The sequence below is a fragment of the Penicillium odoratum genome, assembly GCF_028828045.1.
Source record: "Penicillium odoratum strain IBT 22623 chromosome Unknown utg000005l_segment0_segment0, whole genome shotgun sequence".
NCBI lineage: Eukaryota > Fungi > Ascomycota > Eurotiomycetes > Eurotiales > Aspergillaceae > Penicillium > Penicillium odoratum.
The window spans coordinates 5805659-5830137 of record NW_026643147.1 but is presented as its reverse complement, the minus strand read 5'-3'; the positions used below and the strand labels follow the sequence as shown (position 1 = coordinate 5830137).

General features: G+C 48.4%; 10 protein-coding genes across 10 annotated transcripts; 4 read left to right on the top strand and 6 right to left on the bottom strand.

The window, feature by feature from the left end:
* Positions 1-1643: 1643 nt before the first annotated feature.
* N7520_007760 (sister chromatid cohesion factor PDS5) lies at positions 1644-6161 on the top strand (the record flags this gene model as incomplete). The annotated part of the gene is made up of 2 exons (XM_057141694.1): positions 1644-1982; positions 2058-6161. The coding sequence occupies 2 exons, from the start codon at positions 1644-1646 to the stop codon at positions 6159-6161; spliced, it is 4443 nt and encodes a 1480-aa protein (XP_056995700.1).
* A 1140-nt stretch (positions 6162-7301) lies between these two features.
* N7520_007759 (uncharacterized protein) lies at positions 7302-8488 on the bottom strand (the record flags this gene model as incomplete). Its single annotated transcript, XM_057141693.1, has 2 exons — positions 7302-8079; positions 8169-8488. 2 exons carry the CDS (start codon positions 8486-8488, stop codon positions 7302-7304), a joined length of 1098 nt encoding a protein of 365 aa, XP_056995699.1.
* Positions 8489-9321: 833 nt separating this feature from the next.
* Positions 9322-10590, bottom strand: N7520_007758 (uncharacterized protein; the record flags this gene model as incomplete). The annotated part of the gene is made up of 3 exons (XM_057141692.1): positions 9322-10023; positions 10448-10489; positions 10546-10590. 3 exons carry the CDS (start codon positions 10588-10590, stop codon positions 9322-9324), a joined length of 789 nt encoding a protein of 262 aa, XP_056995698.1.
* Positions 10591-11722: 1132 nt separating this feature from the next.
* On the top strand, positions 11723-12692 carry N7520_007757 (Mpv17/PMP22 family protein; the record flags this gene model as incomplete). The annotated part of the gene is made up of 4 exons (XM_057141691.1): positions 11723-11842; positions 11944-12219; positions 12314-12580; positions 12639-12692. 4 exons carry the CDS (start codon positions 11723-11725, stop codon positions 12690-12692), a joined length of 717 nt encoding a protein of 238 aa, XP_056995697.1.
* A 528-nt stretch (positions 12693-13220) lies between these two features.
* N7520_007756 (DCN1-like protein) lies at positions 13221-14020 on the bottom strand (the record flags this gene model as incomplete). Its single annotated transcript, XM_057141690.1, has 3 exons — positions 13221-13647; positions 13732-13903; positions 13954-14020. The coding sequence occupies 3 exons, from the start codon at positions 14018-14020 to the stop codon at positions 13221-13223; spliced, it is 666 nt and encodes a 221-aa protein (XP_056995696.1).
* A 107-nt stretch (positions 14021-14127) lies between these two features.
* Positions 14128-14532, bottom strand: N7520_007755 (uncharacterized protein; the record flags this gene model as incomplete). The annotated part of the gene is made up of 2 exons (XM_057141689.1): positions 14128-14232; positions 14404-14532. 2 exons carry the CDS (start codon positions 14530-14532, stop codon positions 14128-14130), a joined length of 234 nt encoding a protein of 77 aa, XP_056995695.1.
* Positions 14533-15070: 538 nt separating this feature from the next.
* On the bottom strand, positions 15071-16067 carry N7520_007754 (ribosome biosynthesis protein NIP7; the record flags this gene model as incomplete). The annotated part of the gene is made up of 7 exons (XM_057141688.1): positions 15071-15094; positions 15148-15164; positions 15222-15296; positions 15349-15358; positions 15432-15442; positions 15499-15753; positions 15827-16067. The coding sequence occupies 7 exons, from the start codon at positions 16065-16067 to the stop codon at positions 15071-15073; spliced, it is 633 nt and encodes a 210-aa protein (XP_056995694.1).
* Positions 16068-16228: 161 nt separating this feature from the next.
* Positions 16229-18256, top strand: N7520_007753 (nuclear export protein Noc3; the record flags this gene model as incomplete). The annotated part of the gene is made up of 1 exon (XM_057141687.1): positions 16229-18256. One exon carries the CDS (start codon positions 16229-16231, stop codon positions 18254-18256), a length of 2028 nt encoding a protein of 675 aa, XP_056995693.1.
* A 319-nt stretch (positions 18257-18575) lies between these two features.
* On the bottom strand, positions 18576-21514 carry N7520_007752 (uncharacterized protein; the record flags this gene model as incomplete). Its single annotated transcript, XM_057141686.1, has 2 exons — positions 18576-21175; positions 21283-21514. 2 exons carry the CDS (start codon positions 21512-21514, stop codon positions 18576-18578), a joined length of 2832 nt encoding a protein of 943 aa, XP_056995692.1.
* Positions 21515-22045: 531 nt separating this feature from the next.
* On the top strand, positions 22046-24076 carry N7520_007751 (uncharacterized protein; the record flags this gene model as incomplete). The annotated part of the gene is made up of 1 exon (XM_057141685.1): positions 22046-24076. The coding sequence occupies one exon, from the start codon at positions 22046-22048 to the stop codon at positions 24074-24076; it is 2031 nt and encodes a 676-aa protein (XP_056995691.1).
* Between the last annotated feature and the right edge of the window lie 403 nt (positions 24077-24479).

Below are 24479 nucleotides of genomic sequence, written 5' to 3'. Positions count from 1 at the left end.
TCTGCAGGAAATTTATGAAAAGGGGTAGTTGCAAAAATATATGTCCTCTTGTTGAAATGCAGTAAGAATAGGGTCGAAGCTTCCAAGAATGAGATAATGCTAAATACAAGAATCTTGGAACTTGAAGGTTTTGATGTATTAATACTGACTAGAGACGTCACAATGTGGGAATGGACCAGACTTTTTATCTTGGAGAACTACATGCTAAGCAACCTCGCGGCCTAAAGGCCGAGCCCCGGAGCGAAGCTAGGAAGAAGAAGAAAAGCCGAAATCCAGAAAAGAACCCGCATGAACCCATTCTATTCGCTAGAAATAATTATAGTAAAGGCCGGGATCTCCACTGTTCGAGCTAATGTCCGTGGATAACCCACTGAAACCAAAGTCCGGCCCAAGCGCGAGGCCGAAGTTCAGATACTTTGATATATGTACCCAGCCCTATCCCAGTGTTTCATTGGTAGTCGCCTCGGATTATATTGGGATTCTTCCATCATCTGCTGGATCATTAGTCACATAGACTAGCTTGCGGCTATATTGAATAGTATCGAAAAGGATAAAATTGCGTTGTCGGCTTGATGACCGGCTTCGCGCTCAATGTGCTCCGAACGGCCGAATGCCGAGTGGAGATTCCCCGCTTAAGCAATCTTCCTAAACAGATGACCTCGGTGACTTTATTTCTAACCATCTGAAAATATGGCATTGATATATAATCAATATAATCAGATCCAATAAGACTTTTTATCGCCACAATGGTTAAATTTATCATTTATAAATCATCACCGAGCACGACATGCTAGACATTGCTGGACAAGAGGATTCAACCACCATCGGAATCCTCAAGTCTATTTCATGATGTCTACCGTACAAGATGATGCAAAGCTGTAACCCAGGATTCTTAGACCAGTTTTTGGGTTGCTGATACTGTTCGTGGTTCAAAAACCTGCTTTATAGATATCACGGAGTTAACGGAGTAGGGATACACCGCTCACGGTGGTACTTCAATGTTTAGCTAAATAAAAGTTCGGAGCCATGGTCCATGGAATCAGAGCTCAATTGGCAATTAAAGAGAGATTTAGGGGTACAAGGTAAAATGCTATGTATTCTGTACTTCTTGCTTGATGAAAAATGATTGAAAACTACAATTGGCATATTTGAGTACCAGCGTTACATATTATCTTGTTCTAGAACTTTCATTTTGAGACTTTTTTATCTGCCTTGAACAGATTTATATAGTGTATCATAGGAGAGAGGATTGGATCTCAAAAAACTAACCTACATAGATATACTAGACGGTATTGAGGTACTGAGGTACTGACAGAAACAGACTTATAATGAGTGTCACTTGACTCGAAGCCATGTGTATATGCCCTTTATAGGTTCAGAAAACGTGTATATAAACAATTAATGATGAGTATAATTGAGCAACTCTCAATCTGTATTAAGGATATTCCCTAGGAAGTTATGGAAGATTACAAAGGAAAAAATAGAAAGAATGAAGTCAAGTCAATGGAACATTGGGAAGTTTGTAGGGCAGACGCGATCCCGTGCGACGCGTCTGGGCGGTCAACCTCCACCTCCACCTATTCTGCACCGCGTTGTCTCTCTTCCTCCCCTCCATCTCTTGTGTGAGCTTGGTTGTCGCAATCATGCCGTCGCGCACTCGTCAAGTTCCTGCTGACGAGGCCGAGGAAGAGACTGGCCTTCGTAGCCTGTCCTTCAATCAGCCACTGTCATGGCGCGTGGGGCGCCCGGCTATCCCCATCGCCGATCTACTTGAACGTCTCCAGACCCTCGCTCAGGAACTTCGGAAGCTCGAACAGGAGGAAATTGACAAAGAATCCATGCGAAAAGTGTCGCAAGAACTTGCTAGTGCTCATCTGCTTGCGCACAAGGACAAGGGTGTGCGGGCCTGGGCCACGTGCTGTCTGGTCGATGTCTTACGACTGTGCGCGCCGGACGCGCCATTTACAAGGAATCAGCTCAAGGTGCGCTTGCCAGAAGACAGGATCTATGGGTATCAATTGAGCTTTTTTGGAAAGTGCTAACACAAATTGACGCAGGACGTTTTTACCTGCATCGTGACTTCGATCATCCCCGCATTAGCTGATCCATCCAACGCTTACAATGCGCAACACATATACGTCTTATCATCGCTTGCTGAGGTCAAGAGTATCGTTCTCATGACTGACATGGACCACCCTGACTCTCTTATCGTCCCCCTCTTCACCGCTTGCTTCGACATTGTCTCAGGATCATCAAAGGCGTCAACTGGCGAGGAAGTGGCTAAGCACGTGGAGTTTGACATGATCCGACTCCTTGTGACGGTGATCGATGAAACGCCTGTCTTGGCCGCTGAGGTAGTGGACACCATTGTTGCACAATTCCTGCGGGTAGACCCGCGGGTCCTGGACAACCCTCGCAAGGGTAAACGCGGTGATGCACCCGTTGATGCCAAGCAGGACACACTTTTGTTGAAGGATTATCCGCCAGCTTACAACATGGCCAAGGCAATCTGTCAAGCCTGCCCAGAGCGAATGACCAGTCACATCAGCCAGTACTTCAACAATGTCATCATTGATGCGTCTGGACATGCTGGTCAAGTCAATGGATCCAAAAATGGGACTCGCAAGCCGAACTTGGACGATTCAGATGAAGAAGGCGAGGATATCAAGGAACTAAGCAAAGCGCATCGCCTTATTCGAGAGCTATGGCGAGCCTGCCCGGAAGTTTTGCAAAATGTCATCCCACAAGTTGAAGCCGAGCTATCTGCAGAATCAGTCGCCCTTAGGTTACTGGCTACGCAAACAATTGGTGATCTGGCGGCAGGTATTGGTGTTGCAGGACCCCCTTCACCACCACCCATGGACCCCGCGGCTTACCCGCCAGTGACACTTGAAGATTATGCGCAGTCGATCCCTCAGTCTAGTGTTCTTCTGACGCCTGTGTCACCAAAACCTTTTTCTCAGGTGCATGCTTCAGCTTATGATGCATTCTTGAGTCGGCGTCTTGATAAGACCGCCTCGATTCGCGCAGCGTGGGTCACAGTTGTGGGTCGGATACTGCTGACCTCAGCAGGTGGCTCTGGTCTCAGTGAGAGCGAGGAGCAAGGTCTTGTCCAGAGCATTGTCTCTATGCTGCGCGACGCTGATGAAAAGGTCCGCGTTGCTGCTGTTGATACCGTCGGCCAATTCGGCTACACACACGTCATTGAAAAATTGGGCATGAAGGGCGGCTGCTCTTCACCAGATTCAGTATTGGCAATTCTTGCTGAGCGTGTCAAGGACCGCAAGCCACACGTACGTGAGCGTGCCATTAAAGTCCTCGCACGTATATGGGCTGTTGCTGCTGGGGACATAGAGCAGAACACTGAACCTGTTGTGTCTCTTCTGAAAGACGCGCCGTCAAAGATTTTTGATGCTTACTATACGGGTGATCAAGAAGTTTTTATCTTGATTGACCGTGTTCTGTTTGAGACGCTTCTTCCATTGAATTATCCACCGGTCAAGTCAAAGCTTAGCCGCACAGGTTCCAATCAATCCCAAAAACAGAAGGATAGTCAGAGTTCCGATCCTGACCTAGAAAATGACGTTGACAAAATCCGCGTCCGTCGCATCCTGACTCTACTTCGGGGATTGGATGAGAAGGCCAGACGGGTTTTCTTCATCACGCTGGCTCGTCAGCTGAAGATGAGATCGGCCACGACCCAGTATCTGGAAAAATGTGAGAACTATAATGGTGGTGTGGTTAACAAAAATGAAGAGAAAGTAAAGGGCGAGCTGTCATTAGTCATTGACTCGCTGTCCAAGACATTCCCCGATGCTGTACGCGCATCTGCGGATTTGTGGAAATTTGCCAAGACTCATGATCGACGCAGTTACCAGCTCATTCGGTTTGCCATGGCTGCTGTGAGTGATTATCGAACTGTGACCAAGGCTATTAAGGAACTTCAGCGACGCGCACAGAGTGCCAACAACTCGCCCCTGCTTGATACCATTACCCCTCTTCTGTATCGCAGTGGCTCTTTGATTTTCAACCGCAGCCACATTCCAGCGATCATGAATCTCTCCCGGACTGACGAGAATGGTCTGGCCAACGCCGCCCAGGAGATGCTAAAGCAGATCTCATCCCAAAATCCCGAGGTTCTAGAGGCGCAGGTTCAAGAGATGTGCGGAGACCTTGAAGCACAAGCTCCCAGTGCCTCATCGGCTGGCGAAGCTGGCTCTGAGGAGATTCTCAAGGCATGTGCAGGATTTGCCAAGAAGCTTCCAGGCAAACTCCCAAAGGAGCGCAAATTCCACCAGGCCTTAGCCAACTATGCTTTGTACAGTGCGTCGCCACGTTCTGCTAAGCACGCCGTGTCAATTCTGATGGCCACGACTGAACGGAAGCAAATGTACGCAAAAGACCTTATACACAAATGTGTGAAGAAGTGGACGTACGGTTCTGACCACTTCCTCACCCGTCTTGCAACCCTATCGCAGCTGAACTTGCTTGCCCCAGTAGAAGCAGACGATGAAACCGATGTGATTTTCTCCATTGCAATCAAGCAGATTCTTCTGATCAATCGCGCCCCAGAAGAAAACTCGCAGTATACTTGGTCGGAGGAAATTGATGAGGAAACACATGCAAAGGAGTGGGCGCTCAAAGTCATCGTCAACCGCCTTCGTGCGAAGGATGGCTCAGATGATGATGAAGACTTCCGTACCCTTGCTAAGCCTGTCTACGACACATTGACTAAGCTTGTGGCCGGAAGAGGTGAACTTTCCAATGAGCAAGATACTCCTGCGCATCAAAAGTCGCGGTTGCGTCTTCTCGCTGCCAAGTCACTTGTGAAATTATGTTCTTCCAGTCTTTTGTGTGATCACTTGCTGGCTCCTGCAGATTTCAACGCGATTGCTTTGATGGCTCAAGATCCACTTCTACCGGTGCGAACCAGTTTTATCAACTACCTGAAGAAAAAGCTGGTTCAAAGGTCATACCTCGGACATCGCTGGTACGTTGTCCCTTGTCTACTTGCATTCGAGCCGAGCATAAGCTTGAAGGAGAACACGCTCATCTGGCTGCGGTCTCGCGCAGCGGACTTCGCCAATAAAGCTCAATCCATCGGAAAGCGAGATGAGCAGACCATGGTGATGGAATTGATCTTTTCGCGTCTTTTATCATTACTAGCCTACCACCCTGACTATCCACCTGAAGATCTCGATGAGGCAACGAAGCTCGGTGATCTCAGCGACTTCTGCCAATACATCGTCTTCTATCTATCTGCAGTTGCCAACGAGCACAACATGTCACTGATCTTCCATGTTGCTCAGCGTGTTAAGCAATTCCGTGATGGCATCACCAAATCAGACGAGATGTCTACTCGTCTTCACACTCTGTCTGACTTGGCTCAATCAACCATCAGGAAGTTTGCTGACGTCTACTCGCAACAACATAAATTTGGCGGTGGGAGTGGAGGAACTAACATCCTACAAACTTACCCTGGTAAGATGGGTGTTCCTAGCTCCTTGTTCGCCACTATGGGTAGTCACGAAGAAGCTCAAGATGTTGCCGAGAAGAACTTCCTTCCAGATGAGTTAGACGACATGCTCGACCGTGTTGTACGAGTCGCAATGAAGCAGGGACAAGGCTCCAACAAAAAGAGAAAGCCGGAATCTGCCGATGTTAATGGTAAAGCCTCGGTCAAGAAAGCACGCAAGGAGAAGACTACACGGCCACCTCGCAAGTCTTCTTCATCAGTGGGCGTTTCCAAGACCCCTCAACGCAAACGCAAGGGCGATGACGAGTGGTCTGCGGCTGGTACTGAAAGTGTCACTGCTTCTGCCCGCCGTCGTAGCAGTCGAGGCACCGCCAAAGCCCAGGTTAGCTATGTAGACAACGACAGCGATGAAGATGATCAGGAGATGCAGGATGACGATGTGGAAGCAGAGGAAGATCAGGACGAAGAAATGGAAGATGAGGCTGAGGACCAGCCCGATGAAGATGAGGAAGAAGGGGTCAAAGACGATGAAGAGGAGGAAGGCCTTGCACAGGCCAGTGAGAAAGAGAACTCTCCCCCGGCTCCAAAGCGTGGAACAAAAGCCACGACCAAGAGTCCTCGATCCCAGAAAGGGAAACCAGCCACAGCCGCTTTGCCGACACGACGATCATCCCGCCGGGGATAAACAACTTCTTCAAAGCGAGTTCCATGAGAATACCCATTATCTTTCTCTCATTCTTGTTGTATGATTCATTCTCTTGGCGTGCATTGTATGTCATGATTTTTATTCTATCTTGTTATCATACCTTTGCGGTCATTACGTTCCTTACAGCCGATGACCATTCGAGATGTATACCCAATCTGCTTTGACGTTCATCCACCAGCCGAATCCATTCTGTTTTAACAAGCCTGTGTAACAATTCAGTAATGATCATCGCGGATGTACTTGGTAGTGATTCTCCACCGAAGGAATTATATGAACTCATGCACGTACGCTGTTTCGCTTATATCCGCTTCCCTAAATTCTTAGGGCGACGGGTCGTGGAGCAGAATATGATCACGCACGATTGACTGATCCTGAAGATGCATATAATATCTGATCTGGTCTATATCGGGCGTAAAGGTAACATATCTCGTCCGATAATGTTGACGAGACCGAGTACGACAGTTCAGCCTAGTGGTCTTTCTCCAGTTGGAAAGACTGAAGTCTGACAACAATAAGATCTGATAACCGCGTGGCCTTTCCTAATCCGCTCCACAGAAGTGGATCGGGACTCCACCAAAATGAATAGATATGAAAATCAAGTCCATTTTAAAATCAAGACTGAGGTTATGACTAAAGAAAACCCACTTAAACATCCTTACTTGACAGTCGCTTGGTAAAAGCGCCTGAAGTTTCCTTTTCTGAAGCTTAAATTCTCCACCCATGGTCTATCACCACAGTGGCTATAATCAGTCATAGATTGTTGTCGCGAGGATGGTGGGATAATTAATTTCCAAGGTTACTTTTTCCACGATTACTTCATTTATGCGAATTTGAGTTTCAAAATTGTTGAGTTGCTTTCCTCGGGGAAACAAGGCGTAGGTATCCAATCGGCGTATATCCATTTGATGGATCGGAGGACCCCGACATTGATGAGAAAGACCCACGTACTGGGGGTGCTAGAGTCCAGCGATTGATCACAGACTGTCTAGCAGGTACCGCAGATTAGCATAGAACTTAAAGTTCATATTCGCATGGTGTATATCCTGCATCGCATCGATGAAATAAACCATATATCCAAACAATAGTATGTACAACAATATTGCAAAAATGCGAATGGTATCACGCTTTGCCTGTAGCGACCCAGGCATCATAAAGTCCCCAAGCGCCAGCCATGAAACTGCCCAAGCCTATCATGCTCTCCGGGATACCAACACCTTTCTCGAAACTCCAATGAATGCACAACGGAGCCCAGATAGTATTGTTAACCAGGCTCTTCTTCCAAGACCTAATCTCCAGACGCAGTGCCTCGGCCTCTTCAGCTTTGATTTCCTTCGTCTCGACATTGCCGACGGCAGCGCGTTTAGCCGCCAAGCGTCTTTTGCGCAGGACATGTTCCCGCCAGAGAACGAAGAATTGGAAGAAAATATGCCCAAACCAGCCACGGGTACTCCATATATACCAGATATCGATGCCGCCGTACTTATTGATCCATTTCTTGGAGACGACGCCCTTTCCGGCGAGGTAGGCTATGTTTTCGAGGAGTTGGTAGATAACGTTGGAGATGACTTGGAGGATGGTGAGGGCGTGGATTATAGGATCGGCGTGTGGTGATTTGATCTCTTGGGAGCCCCAGACCCAGAGTGGAATGAGACCGAAGAGGCGAATGTTGTAACGGGTTTCAGAGGCGAGGTTGGAGAGAGCGGACCATCTAGCGGAGGAGGGGGAGGGTTTGGAATAGGAGGGCTGTGAAGAGACTCTGCCTCGTAATCGCCTTAAGATTCCAAGTCGGGTTTGTAACGCGATCCAAGGCGCTGAAGCACAGAGGTGGTGGAGGATTGATGCGACATAATTTGTGGTTGCGAGGACTCGTTCTTCTCCGCTGGCTGAGGATAGAAGTCTGGAGAAGATGTGGTGTTAGCGGACCGGGATAAGGAAGGTTGACTTGAATGTTTATCGCGTTGATGATGAAGTCTAGAGGAAACTCACAAATCTAATCGCCGGATAGTCACGTCGGTCGCAGTCAGGGCTGCTAGCAATTGTCGTTTTGTCGTTGATTTCCCCGCGGGCATCGGACTGGATGCCCCCACATGCTGAGTGTCGTCCAGCGCCTCCGCTTCGGTGTGATCTGAATCTGGCATTTTGAATTTGCAGAAATAGAGAAAGGAAGAAGAGAGAAAGACCAGCTTCTCGGAGACGGAGATATACACTTCACGGAAATCGCGCGCAATCACGGAAGGAACCGAGGCTCGGAACAAGGTTGGGACTTCCTTACTCGGCGAGCTCCACTCGGCACTTGTGACAATCAACTGAACTTCGTCTCAAGACTCAATAAATTTGGATTTTGGAATTTTTTTGGATTTTCTTGTATTGCCAATTCTCTCATGATTTCGGGGATTTTCGCTCTCTCCCGCAATGCCACATTCATGGCTGGCACCCCCCTTAGACAGCTTCCCTTGGTAGCACAAGTAACCTCGCACATATCAAGTCTCACTACACTTGCATATGATTGAAGCCAGGCTCACATTTATCCCCCAAACTAATCACCAGGAACTCCCATCGCACTCAACTGCCCTTGATAGGACGCCCAGATTCAAAGTCAATGGGGAACGCTTTGGTTTGTCAGGTCAGTCCCTGAGGATCACTGATAAGCCCTTTCACCGGGTACGCTCAGCTGAACTGAGAAGCTAGCACCATCTGCTCGATGCTGATACGTGCGGTATTCGTCTGATGAGCAGCCCTATTCTGCGAGGAATAGGGCAGGGTATCGGAGTACTCCCAACTAGAGATCTCTATCATTCAGCCTCTTCCCAGATGGGACGCGATATGATAGATTGCTCCGACCCGCGGCTCCCATATTTGCAGAGGGGAAGAGCATCGAAAGTTAGCGAGTGTTTGGCGGAAATTTGAAGCCTGCGATGGGGAGTTCGGGGGTTCTGCGTCTCCCGGGTCCGACGGATGATGTCTTCAGCTTGCCGCTTTGATGCGCAACGCTTCACAACCCACCCCATTAGTTTTTGAAACTGAGAGAATGCCAGACCCATCGATTTGGTTAGACTCAGCGCAGATTCTAGCCCATACCCAATTATGTGTCACAGGGTACGCCACCATATGTGAAAATAGCGGGTCGTCTGCCAGTCGTCTATGTCCTGCGCGGGGAGGTTGGTGGCGACGGCGACTCGTACCACAGGTCGGTTGAGCAGTTCCGGGATCGAGGGAGGGGATCTGTACGGCTCGTTGACCATAGCGTTGATGCTCTTGCGAGCTCGCTGGGCCCAGCCAGGTCGACATACAGCGCATGCTCGGACTTGGCATGGCATGCGGCTGTAATCAATAACTGGTTTTTGCCTCGCTTGCCGGTGGCTGCTTGTAGGTGACGTGAGGTGAACACCCACTCACGTACAGATTGTTGATCCTCAGTCTGTTTGATGCAAAATTCTTTTCTGCGTCGGGTAATGTAGTTGCGTTGCAGGGCAGCAGTGACCAGAACCTTCATCTTGGCGCTGACGAGGTTTTTGATTTGGTTGGCTGTGTACTGCCCCTCAGTAATTGCCTTTTGTATCCAGGGCTCGAGGATTTTGATTCCTTGAGGGGGTATCTCGGGGTCGAATGTCAAGAAGTCGGGCGTGTCTGCGATAAATTCATAAAGGAAGCGCTCGGAGCTCCCGCAGTTATCACAGATAAGGCCGCTTCCTTTCGCGTAGTATCGAAGGGTCATATCGTGAGTGCACCTGGCATCAGGCCGGAATCGATACTGCACCTGGCGAATGGCTTCAGGCCATTCCTCTATTCTGAGAGGAGGTTGGAGAAGGGATTTTGGTGAGGGAAAGGGAGGGGACATCGGCTGAAGAAAAGGAGAAGGAGTTAAATGCTCGCGTGAAGAGGCAAATTAAATCCTCGCATGATTTCGCAGCCTTCCCATTATCATGCGCTCGCAAACAATCCTGATAGACTGGATTCTATACCCCGTTGTCAACATGGACCCCCTCCGAGAGCCTATGTCACAAATCCGATGCGATATTCAGCCAGATCCTTCCCCGATCTGATACCATCAACACCTCACTCTACCTTCAACTCGACCAATTACGTCTACTGCTGCATTGGAAGCAACAACGGCAACGGCCTGAATCAAGTAATCGGCCTTAGATGTTCAGTATGTGATAGTTTGGTATGCTTATCTCTCTCCTCATGTGAACCTTCGACTGACCATTCGGTCATCTGTCCTGGCTAGTCATGGTATATCCAAGGTTCTGCGATCAAGTACGTACCCGAACCTCGACCCGGGCAGCGTCGACGGGATCTATATCCCACTATTTGATATTGTTAGCGAATTCGAGAACTTCTGTCAAGCCTTGCAATGACTTACAGGCGCGTCCATGCTGCCCCACACACCCGGCCTAAGGTCGTCCATATTAAATACCTCTTCTTCATAGATGGTCTCAAGAACCGGCTCAAACACCCTGTGTAGAGCAAAGGGTAAATCGTTGTGTTTTGAAGGATGTTTGTGGCTCTGGTGCTGATTCGCTGGTGCTGCAGGATTTGATGGGAACTAGGAGCCCTCGAGTCTGAGATGATCTTCTTACCCTCGTCGGCGGCGTCGAGAAATCGGCATCTAGAAACCCCATACTTTCGAGTTCAATGTTTTGTATGCCTCCACAGATTCATGACGCAGCTCTATAAGATTATACGGTTGAGGAAATCTGTGGGATTATGGAGTGCACACTTTGGATCCCATAAGTACTCTAGCGTTGTCAGGTTGCTTTTAGCCAATATAGGTAAGTTGATCTCTGTGCATGCTTTCACGTAACCTGCATTGTATGCCCACTGCATATTTCTTTGCGATATATTTTCTTGTATGGCTCTGTTATGATATCTTAAACTCATATAAGCAGGAGTAGACTGTTCAGAGATTTGACTATATGCAAATCCGGGATATAATTCCTTATGATATGATTAGGTCATTTCTTTAAGTAACCGGCAACGGAATCTAAGCTTTTCCGGACTTAAGATTTCCGGACTGTTAGCCAGGTAATCTGAATACTGAATAAAATACAACAATTCAAGGGCAATTGATGATTTAAAGAATAATTTGATATATGAAATCCATTAAATAAATACAATGAGTGGGCTCGGAGAGTTCCGACAAGAATAGATGGATCCAATGGATATCGCCGTCAGCCCCATTTTCCCCCAATTTCCCTCTCTTAACCGTGTTCAATCCCCATCTGCCGATGAATGAAACCGTTAAATACATTGGAACCCCCGACCGCCTCTAACTTCCCCAGATCTGAAATCTTCAGTTTTATTTTTCTTATACACAATTTTATACGTAATACCAAGGTAAGTTTTGAATTTACCGGGGAAGAGAAAACAGCCTCGGGAGATTAGACTCGGCCCAGCCCCCCCTTCTCCTTCTCCCGCCCAATTTCATAAACAAACACCCATCCCGCCCCCTCAACTTTCTCATACATTTTATGATATTTTGACTTAATTTAATACTTCTAATTTAGGCGCATTAGGGTCTTGCGTTTCTTGAGCCCATCATGTCTGTCAAGTTCCAAGAAGAGATTACCCGCACCGTCACTGGCGGCAAGCCAGAGGACCTCGTTCACCGCGTCGGCGAGCGATTGACTGGCGGACACACCACTGCCGGCTACCTCCAGGTATGAATCTCCTCCCGGGTTTAAACTACTTCAATATTGGTTGAGGCCATTCAATTTCCCCCTCCCACCCCTCCATTCCATACTGATCCGAAGAATGTCAGGCCTACCTCCGCCAGCTCCAGCACAACCCGCTGCGCACTAAGATGCTCACCTCCGGTGTGCTCTCTGGTTTCCAAGAACTTCTCGCCTCCTACCTTGCCTCCGACGTCGGCAAGCATGGCCACTACTTCTCCTCGCGCATCCCAAAGATGTCGCTCTACGGCATGTTCATCGCCGCTCCCCTCGGCCACGTCCTCATCGGAATCTTGCAGAAGATCTTCGCCGGCCGCACCAGTCTGAAGGCCAAGATCCTCCAGATCCTGGTTAGCAACTTGATCGTATGTTTATCGACTCCATATCCCCCTCAAATTCTCCGCCCGTTGCGACCGCGCGCAAAGATATCCATCCGCTAACTCCCGCTTTACCCGATAGATCTCCCCCATTCAGAACTCCGTTTACCTTTCCTCGATGGCGGTCATCGCTGGTGCGCGTACCTTCCACCAGGTCCGCGCTACCGTTCGCGCTGGCTTCTTGCCCGTTATGAAGGTCAGCTGGGTTACTTCGCCGCTGGCGCTGGCGTTCGCTCAGAAGTTCCTCCCCGAGCACACCTGGGTGCCGTTCTTCAACATCATCGGTTTCTTCATTGGAACCTATGTTAACACCCACACCAAGAAGAAGCGTCTGGAAGCTCTGCGCAAGGTGAGAGATCTTTTTCCTCGTTAGGCTGAGTACTTTGCTAATACGATTTTTGTTCTAGCGCTACGATCAGCGTGATCAGCGCCGTGATTACGAGAAGCGCGACTACCCTTAGAGGACTGAGTTGCCTTGCACTGCAGATCGGAATTCGACAGAGCCGTGTCCCTTTTGAATGAGTTGGATCCGTACTGTACAGCGTACATTGGATTCTTTCTGCAGATATCTATTCCCCCTTTCTTTTGTGATGCCTTTTTCTTTATTTCTGGTGTTTGATCTCTTTGTACACATCTGCATCTTGGTATGCGTCAAATATCTTTCTCACCTTGATGTTATTTCAATCTTATGACGAATGGAATCCCCCATATACTTTGAAACTAGCCCAGTAGTCTTGGAATTCTAGAGATAATAATCTAATTATGCAGTCAATTGAAATACATAGCACGTTGATCCATCTATAAATCTAGACCCCGGACTTTCGATCGGACCCACTTGATACAAATGAATAATGTTCGCAATGATATTAACTATATGTATCACTCATTGCAGTCATGAATCTGTAGAAACGAAGCATTCAAACTCAATGCCAAATCTCAACCCAGGTATCTTGTAAAGAATTAGCCACGGAATAATAACCCAAATCACATCACAGCACTTTAAGACTGCCTCCTCTCTTCTCCCTAACGAATTCCACGAATTCATCAATTACTCCCGGCCAAGCCGCCTCCTCATTCCAGAAATCAAGATTCTCATCCTCAATCGCTTTCCGCAAAAACACCTCTAGCTGCTCCCACAAATCTTTGTTAACGACCTTGGCCCCCCGCTGCTCCATAAACTGCAACCACCAATCCAGCCACGGCGTCGTCTCCGTATTTGTCTTTATACCGCCCGATGACTCGTCAAAGAATAGTCTCCATTGCTCAACGGCGATTTCCATTTGTACGCTTCGTTGGCCCTGAAGTCGGGAGATTATGAAGGCGTGTCGGTAGACGTGGCGGAAAACGTAGGGGTTCTGGGGGATATCTTTGCGGAGGGACTTGACGTGCTTTTTCATGTCGGTAAGGGAAGAGCAGCTGAAGAGGTTAATTAGTATCATCTGATCTCGGATATAGAAATATATGGCGGTAATATGGATCAAAATGGGGTACGGCACATACCCAACGAGCTTCCAGCCGTTCAGGAATCCTTCTTTGGTGAACTCGCCCATTGTGGGACACTGGCATAGTTCTGCGACGCCGAGAACAACGATCTCGTCAAGTCCGACGCCGAGGTCTTGGAAGTATCTCATTGCGCCTTCGATGCCGAATTGGTCCTTCTCGTCATTCGCGTCTATTACGGTGAGTATTTTGGGTATGAAGATGGAGGCGTCGTGGAATTACCTCGGTAGCTCTCGAAGATCTTGGTCAGTGGAGCTATGAGGGCTGTGTTGCCATTGTTCTCATCCATGTAATACCTGGAGAACAGACTGGTTAGCTAGGTCGTGAAAAGAGTTTTGTCAGAAGTTGATATGCGATAATTATGGTACTGCAAAATGCGGACAGGCTTGAACTAGGTCACACAGTGATATACTTCGAAGTGCATTCGTTGTTCTCAGGATGCGCGGCGAGAGAATCTCGCGCGTTGCCTTGATGCAAGACAACACTCATGCGCAAAACAAACTTTTGAGATCGAAGAAGTAATCCAAAGAACTTACATATTTATCGCCCGTCTCAGATCCCATTTCGCCTTTTTTAAATACTAAATCGATACGTTAGTGGCAGCTCATACTGGTATATTCGCGGCGTCTCGAATTGGGTGTGCCATTCGCTCCAAACCAGCGATAGACATACATCGGCAGCAGTATTAGGTCGACTAGTCGTGATGGACAAGAACTGAGCTACCACTCCCTCTTGCTCGGGAGTCAAGGGCACCGAGGGGCGGTAGTCTTTCGAGCTAGAGCCCCGCATGCCGGAACTCATATTGAAGTCTGAGAACTGATGGGCGGTTTAGACCGGGGGCGGAGAGGTAGGAGAGTCGGCGATAAGGGGAGATTAATAGTAGCAGACTCGAGTGATAGACGATTAAGGTGTTTGTGTACCGTCGATTTGCGTTTGTCTTTGCGATGTTTAAGCTCGATTATATCGCCCGCGGGGTTAGTCAGCGGCTGCCTGAGGCTGCGAGCATTCTTATCTTATCTAGGATAACCAGTTGACTTAGGGCTGTCTACCAGCTCATAAGTTAATTAATTTTAATTTTTTCTTGCGTGATGATTGATTGGTGCAATGACAATATATATAGATCCTAATTATGAACAATTTAAAAATGAATATGGGCCCTGAATGTCATGATTTTGTATTCAAACTTTTACTCCAATTTGATATTGAAGCTTTTCATAGCGGTCCTATGTCTCATCACTGTTACTTTTTACAAAGAAACCCACACCGAAGTGGAATAAGACTTTTGTATTGACATCTAATGACTCCATAAACTCCAATTTCCAGTTCAAATGGTGCTCTTTTAGGTGGTGAAAAGGGTATCCTCCTGTTAAATGTTAGCCACAATTCATATAATATTATCATGCAGCGGCCACATGCCTCTCTCAGGTATTCTCCTACAAAGAAGGTTAGCATTTGAAACAAGGGGAATTGAAGTGACAATGTAAACGTACCGACATCTGCTTGCCGGAAGAGAGCAATGGCAGTGGGATCAAGTTTGCGAATCTCAGCGGTGGAACGAGCAGTCACTGATTGATTATTAGCGGGGCATTGCAGAGAAGAGAGAACAATTGAACATACCTCCGAAGCCCTGTATTGAGGAGAAAAAGGTATCATTAGCCGTGAGTCCGTGGTTGTATTAGTAATTATATATTTCAACATACCAGAGGGGTATCTAGAACCAAAAAAATTAGCCAAGTTCAGCTGCCAGTGGGAAGCGGTGTGACATACCATCCATAGAATATACTATACAGCCAGAATGCTCCGGTGCATCCTCACTCCAACGAGCAATGTGAGCGCGAACGACGTTAGAACCGTAAAGGAAGGGCACTGTGAAACAGTCATTGATTAACACGAAAACGTTCACGATTTGGTTGGTATGATACGCACTCTCGCCATTAGGCTTAATCCAAAGACGGTAACGGGCGTGGGGAGCGATAATGTCGAGGCTGGTGAGGGCGAGACGGAACTTGCCAGTCTTGGTGACTAAAGGATGAAGAAAGTCAGATACGCAGGTCCAAGGGACTGTATGGGAATAATGGAACCAGAGTAGACTGACATTTGCCAATCATTGTTCCGACACTCAGCAAGCTAGCGCGGGGGATAGAGACAGCCAAATTGGCGAGTTTTAAAGGCATGTAGAAGACTCGGTCTTTCTGTATGCGGAAGACCATACGGTCTACCTCTCCACTGGCGCCATCGGTAGCAGTAGGAGCGACAAGCTGTGACAGAGAAGAGCCAGTGTAATTGGCGATCTTAGTAAAAAGAGTCTTGGTTTCCTCCTCAGTAAGAGAACGCATGATGGGCGAAGATGGTTGTTAGGAGATAAGTTTTGATAAAATCTCCCGGTGGAGAACTGAAAAAATGCGGCAGAAATTTTGTGTCCGCACCGCCTTTCTTCGCCGCAAAGCTTTTGCGCTTTTCGACTCCCGCTATTTCACTAACCAAAATCAATCACAAAATGGCTCGTCAAACCTCAAAAAGACGGAGATTGAGTCCTCCTGCCGATGGAGGTGACTCTGAATTGTACACCAACGACGGCGAGTGGGACGTTGAGCAGGAGTACGAGCGCCGCCCGCGCAAAACGACCAAAAAAGAGGAGCGCACCCGATTGCCCATCAAAACCTCGGAGGGATTCGTCCAGACGAAAGATGAAGTAGAAGAAGCGGCGGAGGATACCGACAGCTTTTTGGGAACCGACGATGACGAGGAGGATGGATCCGACGAGGAGCCCGAGGAGGAAGAGGTTAAACCCAAGATCCCCATCAAGGTGCAGATCATGCAAGCGAAGGAAGACCTGGCCCGGATCGCTACCCAGATCAACGAAGACCCCGAAGAAAACGTCGCTCTGTTCAAGACCATGGCCGATATCGCAGACAACCCGGACTCGTGTCTTACCGTGAAGAAGCTGGCATTGGCAGCCCAGGCTGCGGTCTACAAGGATATTATTCCGGGATACCGTATTCGCCCTCTCAGTGAAGAAGATAAGGCCGCAAAGGTGTCGAAGGATGTGCGCAAGCTCCGTGATTTCGAGCAGGGTCTTGTATCTGGATACAAGAACTACGTGAACAGATTGGCTCTGCTGGCCAAACCTGGTCGGAACACTAGCGAGAAAGATGCCAGTCTGAAGAGCATGGCAATTAACTGTGCATGCACGTTGCTCCAGGCTGTGCCTCATTTCAACATGCGGAACGATTTGATCAAGATCATTATCAACCGACTTGCACGACGACTTGTGGATCCCGACATGGCTAAATGCCGTGAGACCGTCGAGGATGTGTTTGCCAAGGATATTGACGGCGTTGTTTCCCTTGAGATCGTCCGCTTGCTTTCGAAGATGATGAAGGCTCGAGACTTCCGCATCCACGAAAGTGTTCTGGATACTTTCCTCCACCTACGTCTACTGGGTGAATTTACTTTTAAGGCATCTCAAGATAGCATTGACCGCGAAGAAGAGCAGGAGCCGGTTCGGAAGAAGAAGCAAAAGCCAACACGTGTGTTCCGTACGAAACGCGAGCGCAAGGTCATGAAAGAGCGCAAGGTGGTTGAGAAGGATATGAAACAAGCAGATGCACTTGTTTCGCACGAGGAGCGCGACAAGAATCAAGCCGAGACGTTGAAGCTTGTATTCGGTAACTACTTCCGCATCTTGAAGCAACGAATTCCCCACTTGATGGGTCCCGTTCTAGAGGGTCTGGCCAAGTACGCTCGTCTCATCAACCAGGACTTTTTCGGAGATCTTTTGGAAGCCCTGAAGGATCTCATCGGCCACGCCGAACGTGAGGAGCAAGGAGAAGTGGACGAAGAGGAGGAAGATGATGAAAACATCGCTGCTGCCGTCTCCGAAGCCGAGAGTCGTGATTCACGCCGCGAGACCCTCTTGTGCACAGTCACAGCCTTTGCTCTTCTTGATGGTCAAGATACCAGCAAGGCTGCCACAGCTCTTCATTTGGATCTCGGCTTCTTCATGAAGCACCTCTACCGCTCCCTCTATGCCTTATCCCTCAACCCAGAAGTCGAATACAACCCCAATACATCCCTGCGTCTCCCAGATCCGAATTCCCCTGAGGAGTCCTCCAGAATCCGCTCCCAGAACAAGGTCAACTTCCAGACTCCAATGGTCTTACTTCTACGCTGTCTCCAATCGACCCTTCTATCTAGGGCACACGGAAACCCGCCACCAGTCCGACTTGCCAGTTTCTCAAAGCGTCTTATGACGTCCTCACTCCAACTCCCTGAGAAGTCTGCTCTCGCGACACTGTCGCTTTTGCAACAGGTCTCTAGGCACCACGGACGTCGCATTGCACCGCTGTGGCACACTGATGAGCGCAAGGGTGATGGTGTCTTCAACCCATACTCCACTGATATTGAGGGTACAAATGTGTTTGCCGGATCGGTTTATGAGGGCGAGTTGTTGCGCCACCACTACTGCCCGCAAGTCCGTGATGCAACCATTGATATCGAGAAGATGTTGCTTTCTGCTAAATAGAGGATTGCGTGTACCTGAATGTTTATAGAAGGCCAGTGATGTTCTTATTTGAGGATGTAAACTATAAAAGCGATTCATATTTCTGTGGATATCTGTCCCTTGGCTTCACAATTAATAGGTACGAATATTGCACATTAGAATGCGTGATCGGATACTAAACGTGAGTTCACGTCTGAATTTTCTCAATCTCATAAGCTCCACTCTGAGCACAGTCAAACAAACCACAACACCACAATGTCTCTCCCTCCCCCTGTCGATAAACGTCACGAAGATACAAGGTAATCCTCGACAGTGTGTAGACATAGTATCTCCAGCCTCATCAAGTCGACTTAGTCTCAGTAACGGAGACATGGTCCCAATCCTGCAAGGCATCAAGAACAACATTCTTCTGATCATCCCCACTACCACAATGAACAATAGTACTCGGCGACATATTCGCAACTGCAACCTCACCCGTCTTCAACGTGGGGGTCACATCTACAGCCGAACCAGCATTACCACCAACATCACCAGATCCCAGACAGGGAGACTCAGTAAAACCAGAAAGATCACTATCCACAATCGTCTGCTCAAGATTCCCCACCCCAGTTTCATGAGCAGTCTCGTAAGAACTAGCCGATGCACCATGAGGGCCATGAATTTGGCTTCGCAGCGCAGGATGAACCGAGAACACAGGATCGATCATCTTAGCCGAGTACTGATTAGGCATGTGTTCCACCATGGTAGCCGGGAACGGAGTAGGAACGCGTTCGATGGAGCGGACATGGTTACCGCAAGAGTTGCGAGGAATAGGTGGAATGGGAGGAGTGGAAGAGCGTGACCGTGTTGTCGCTTCTTCTCCTTCAATTTCCTTGGTACGGCGGTTGCGTGGGGACCAGTAGAATTTGGCGCTGCTGCCGCTGGAGCTGCTGTCCTGGTGACGGCGGGAGCGCATGCCGAAGAGATTCCATTTCTTAGATTCCTCGTGGCTCTTTAGTTTGCCCAGGTCGGTGTTCGTGTCGGGCGCGATGGAAGCAATGTCTTTGATTCCCTTCATGAATTGCTTTCCGGTGATGGAGACGCTGCGTGGGAGTAGACCGCCGGCTTTATTCTCCACCATTGAAAGTACTTGAGGGTGACATCCAGAACTTAGACGGATGTCTTTGGGAGTGGGGGTGACTCCCTTAGGGGTGGATTCCTTGGTTGTAGTTGATTCCTTGGGAGTGGTACGAATGTTTTTGGGAGTGGCGAGAGTACGTCTGGGCATAGCCAGAATCTGCTTGGGGGTGGTCGGAACATTTTCGAAGAGGGAGAGAGCAGCTTCAGGGGAAGAAGGATGCGCGCGCAAGGCTGGCTTGATCAAGGGTTCGCAACTATCGTTGCTAGAAAAGCTTCGCTGAGGAGTGATTCTTTTAGCAGCGAAGGGACCAAGTTCCTGCTGCAAAGACGAGTTTTGTTGGAGAGCCTTAAGGAATGCAATCTCTCGTTCAATCTCCATGTTCTTCAGCACTTGTTTATTGATAAAGCTCTGGTTGTCATTGAGGGAGTGCTTTTCAATCATCGCCTCCGTCTTTCGTTTCAGTTCATCGAAAGATCTGGCAAGTGAGCGGACTTCATGTTGCATCTCATCAATAATCCTGTTCTCAAAGATATTCAGCCGTCGCTCCATAGTGCCAATATCTAAGCGTATATCAAGTTGGAACTTCATCATTTCCCGGGAGATCTGGGATTGCTTCGAGGCCAGATCGGAGTTGGTACGGCTCAAGTCCCCACTGTTCTGGATTTGATGATGGAGTTGATCGCCAATCCAGGCGTAAAGCTCTTCGAGCTTTCTGTTCATACTAATAGCTCCACTATCTACCTTGCGCTGAATGGAATTGACCATGTCTAAAATCTCATCGATTTGGATAGGTGTGCTGCAATTTTGGCCTTCACTGAGAGCATTCTTGTGCGAGAGATCCAGATTGTCCAAACGCTCTGTGAGCGACGGAAGGTAGCTGGGGAGAGACTCAACAGGAGAGTCACGGTCGGAATAGAAAGTTGGGGGAAGGATGGTAAGGGTTTGTGGGTTGCCGTCAGAGACTGGGCGGATTGACCCATCAAGCCAAGTCTTTGGAAGGTATTTGACTTTTCCATCGCCCTCAGTCAAATCTCTGAGATTAGGAGACAAGTCATCTGGCACGGGATTCTTCGGTACGGATGCGGTGTTGAGCAACACAGGCTTGCTGGTTGGGTTAAAAGTAGGGATGGCAACCGCCGGCCGACGTCTTTCAGGGGCAACTGGAGTCGGGGTGGAATGTCCTGGGGTTGATACCACTTTCATGTCAAAGGGGCTCGTGGAAGACGGAGGTCTATCCCCCATGGAGCTGACACGACGACTTCCCTCCCTGACAATTGTTGTCTTGGGCACTTGTCCATTCGAGAATGTTCCGGAAGAAGGCAAAGGAAGCTTCTTGTTAGAGTGGTGCAGGGTTCTGGAGGTGGTAGATCGTACCATTGTAGGTGGTTGCATCTTAGCTTTCATTTTGGCTCCCTCGTTTGATGTCAAGGTGGCAATAGAACTTTCATTGAGGGCATGGGGCGGTGGCATGGGGGAATGAAAAGCCGGATCTTCCTTGTTGATTTCCTTTCGCAAGTCCTTGAAGCTGAGCTTTGACTTGATCATCTCGAACCGTGATTTCTTCTTGCTATCGGGGCCATCTGGAAGGCTGCTTGGCTCAGGTGTAGCATGTGCCGTAGAAACAAAAGGGTCAGTGGGGAAACGTTTCTTCATGACATTGGATCTTTCGGTATCATCTTCAAATGGATTTGGAATGTTGTCCGAGTCAGGTTTCATATGACGAGGTTTAGGCATGGGAAGTGCGAGTTCCTCATCGTAGTCGAGGCTCGACATCTTCCGAAGGGTTCGAGGACGTTGAAGGTTGTCGGTGGGGATAGTGTCTGAGGTACCTAGAATATTGCAATGATTAGCCAGCTTCAATCAATAAAGCATCATAATTGAGCCTCGGAGATTCAGGGAAATGAAGTCAGTGACTGCTGATACTAACCACTGATTCTGCGTGGCAGCTTGGTTCCATTAGCGGCAATGGGCTTCATCAGGGCAAAGGCGTTTCCAGGCTGGAGATATGAGGGTTTCAAATCAAGACCCAGTCCACTCAGCAGAGTGGATGAATGGGTAAGCGGTTTTCTTTCTGTGGAAGATTCAACACGTTGGTCGCTGGCTTGGAATCTCTTCCGAGAGCCAGTCGAGTTGCCGGCTGGCTTTTGATTTTCTTGCATATTTGAAACTTCTCAATACAAAGACAGAAAGAAAACAGAACGGTACAGAGATATCAAAAGAAAAGGATAGGGAAGAATGATGGGGAGGGTTGATGGAGGTGAGGAAAAGAGGAAGAAGATTGAAGAACGCAAAGAGAAATGGTTGACGACAAAATCAAAACAAATCGAACCGGAAGTTTCCATTAAATGAATTGGGTAAAAGGACGTGATCTCTTCATCTGTTTACATTTCATCCTCAATACTTTTTGATCTGAACAATCATTCATCTTCCCTTTTCGCAACTTCTTCTCTCAAGATATTATTCTCCTCCGTGATAGTTCACTCGACACAAAACTCGCTTTACTCTCAGCTCGATCAGCCGAATCCGGCTTCTGAAGGTCCACTGTGATACATTTCGTCCTGTGAAGCAGTGATCCCGAAGTTATAGATCCGTGAGACAAAGGAACTTTTTTGTTGACCGTATCTATCAAACTGACCATATTCTACTCAGCCAATATCATTCACTCCTGCAATACCATTTGGACTTCAAGAATGTCTCCCGATGACTCCACCACTGAGCCTTTAGGCGAGGAAGAACAGGATGCTCAGCTTAGCTTCCCGGCGAAGGTCAAGACTGGTTCAATTGAGGCCGATTTCCCAGCAAAGGAACCAACTATAACAGAGCAACCTATAGCTGAGTCCCACCTCATCAACGAATCTGGAAAGGAAATCAATGTCCCAACTCTGGAGTTGAATATCAGGGTGAAAGCAAGCGATGCTCAAGTACCAACGAAGCTACCTGCTGAGCCCCAGATTTTAAATGCCACCCTCGAAACCACCTCAATGGAAGTTTATGTGCCTGCAGAGGAGCCAATCATCACTAAAAAGGTTTTAGCTGACTCCCAGGAGACAGTTGATCCCGCGAGAAATTCTGGAATGAAAGCCAACGTTACAGTTCAGGAGTCGAATATTGGGGTGAAACCAGAAGATACCACAACCGATGCCCAGGTACCTTCTGAGCTACTCGCGAAGGCCCAGATGTCAAATTTCATTCCCGAGGCCAAAGCAAGCCTCCAGGGAAGTGATAGTACGGAAGTCCAGGCCCATACTACGGTGACCTCATCACTCAAACTGGAACCTCCATCACCCGAGATTCTGGGAAAGGTGAAAGCTCTCCCAGAACCAAAAACCACGAAATCGGAAGCTCCAGTACAGAAAGAAGATCCTACAAGCTCCAAATCTTTAGAAACACCAAAATCGCAAGGAAAAGGGAAAGGAAAAGCTGCCATTACTCCCGGCTCGACTAAAAGCCTTCCGTCTGCCGAGAAAGATGAGTCCACTCAAAGTAAGCCGAAAGGATGGCGTAAACCAGCGTTGCGCAAGCCAGCTTTATCCAAGGAACAGCTTGAACCTCCGGAGATAGCAAAGACAAACAGATCAACTCAAAATCAGCCGACTAGAAGATCGCGCAAGTCAGCTTTGTTGAAGGAACTTGAAGATTCTCGGGAAATAATTCGACCTCCAGAGATAGCACAGCCCGAGGCCTCGCTCAAACATCCACTTCGAGCCAAGCCAGGTGCCTTGACAAAGTCTAAAGTAACTGCAAATTTTGAAGCAACTGCAAAGAACATGGTCGCCAAGAAACCTGAAGAAGTTGAAATGCCCGGCATGACAAGGGCTTTTAGCCATGCCAAGGGCAACTTCATGTCTAATGCCACTGAAGATTGGAACTCTGGCTCAGCGGACACGCTTAGCGAGGGCGGAAAGTCCGCCAAATGCAAGACCTCAATGTCGAAGCCCGAGCCTGCGCCAAAAGAGGCCACTTCAAAACGCAAAGCCGCAACACAGGCGCCCAAATCAGCCAAGTCCAGAGCCGCTGTCAAAACATGGACTCCCGCCACGACTGGGAGCAGCTCTGATTTATCGGATGCACCCGAAGACGATGAAGAGCCCGCTAAATCCAAGGCCTCAGCATCGGCTACCACGCCTACTCCCAAAAAGACTCCCGGCAAAGGAAGACCAGTAGCTCAGGCCCCGGAAGAAGCCAAGTCCAAGGCTTCTGAGAAGGGTAAAGGCCCCTCCTTCGCGAAGGAAGTCACACACATCGAGGAACAAGGGAGTGATACACCGAATCCAAATACCCGAAAGTCGGCTATGAAGCGCAAAGCGTCAGCCCTATGGGAGTCAGCTTCCTCCTGTCCATCGACTAAGAGACGCAAAGTTTCCTTCCAACTCCATGAAGCAATCAGTCTCAATCCAGACCATCCAATTGCACAAGAACTAAAACATATCATGGAATTGGTCTCAGAAGCCGCGAAAATTGAAAAGGAGCTTGACACTCCAGAGGCCAATGTTGTACTGAAGAGACTCACGGAGCGAGACCGAATTATTGCGGTCATCGAGCACCTGAAGGATATCCTTTCAAAGGGGATTTACATGCAGCCTAAGAACATCCAGAACGTGCTGCTTGATGCATACCGCGAGAATCTCGGCGAAGACCCGTTCCCCCGTATCTGTGAAACTGACTTTGACTCTGACGATGCTGATCCTCCCACGCCTACGTATTCCAAGACTCGTGACTAGGATGGCAGTGTTCTTGATTTTCCCTGCTTTTGATTTGCGATTTTCTATTTTACCTTGCTTCGTTCCTGTAGCTTTATCTGGTATTCAGTGAGACTTGTGGTAGTGGATCGAAGGGAAATGTCTATTTCGAGTAGCCATAGTTCAATTTAACTCCATACTATGATCTCCAGTTGCATATTCTTTCCAATTTAACATCATGGCCGAGCCGAAGCCCAGAAAGGAATAGCCCCCGGGGTGGAGGCATGGGTCTTTGCCTTTGTTTTTCCAATGGTTCAACGCGCATAGAAAAGTGTGGGGCTGGTAGCGGTTGTGACTATGGTAGTGGCCTCCACTCCTGGCTTCACCCAGAAGAGATCAAGCACACGTTAGGAAGCCGCGAGATCATTAAAAGAAACTCATTAAG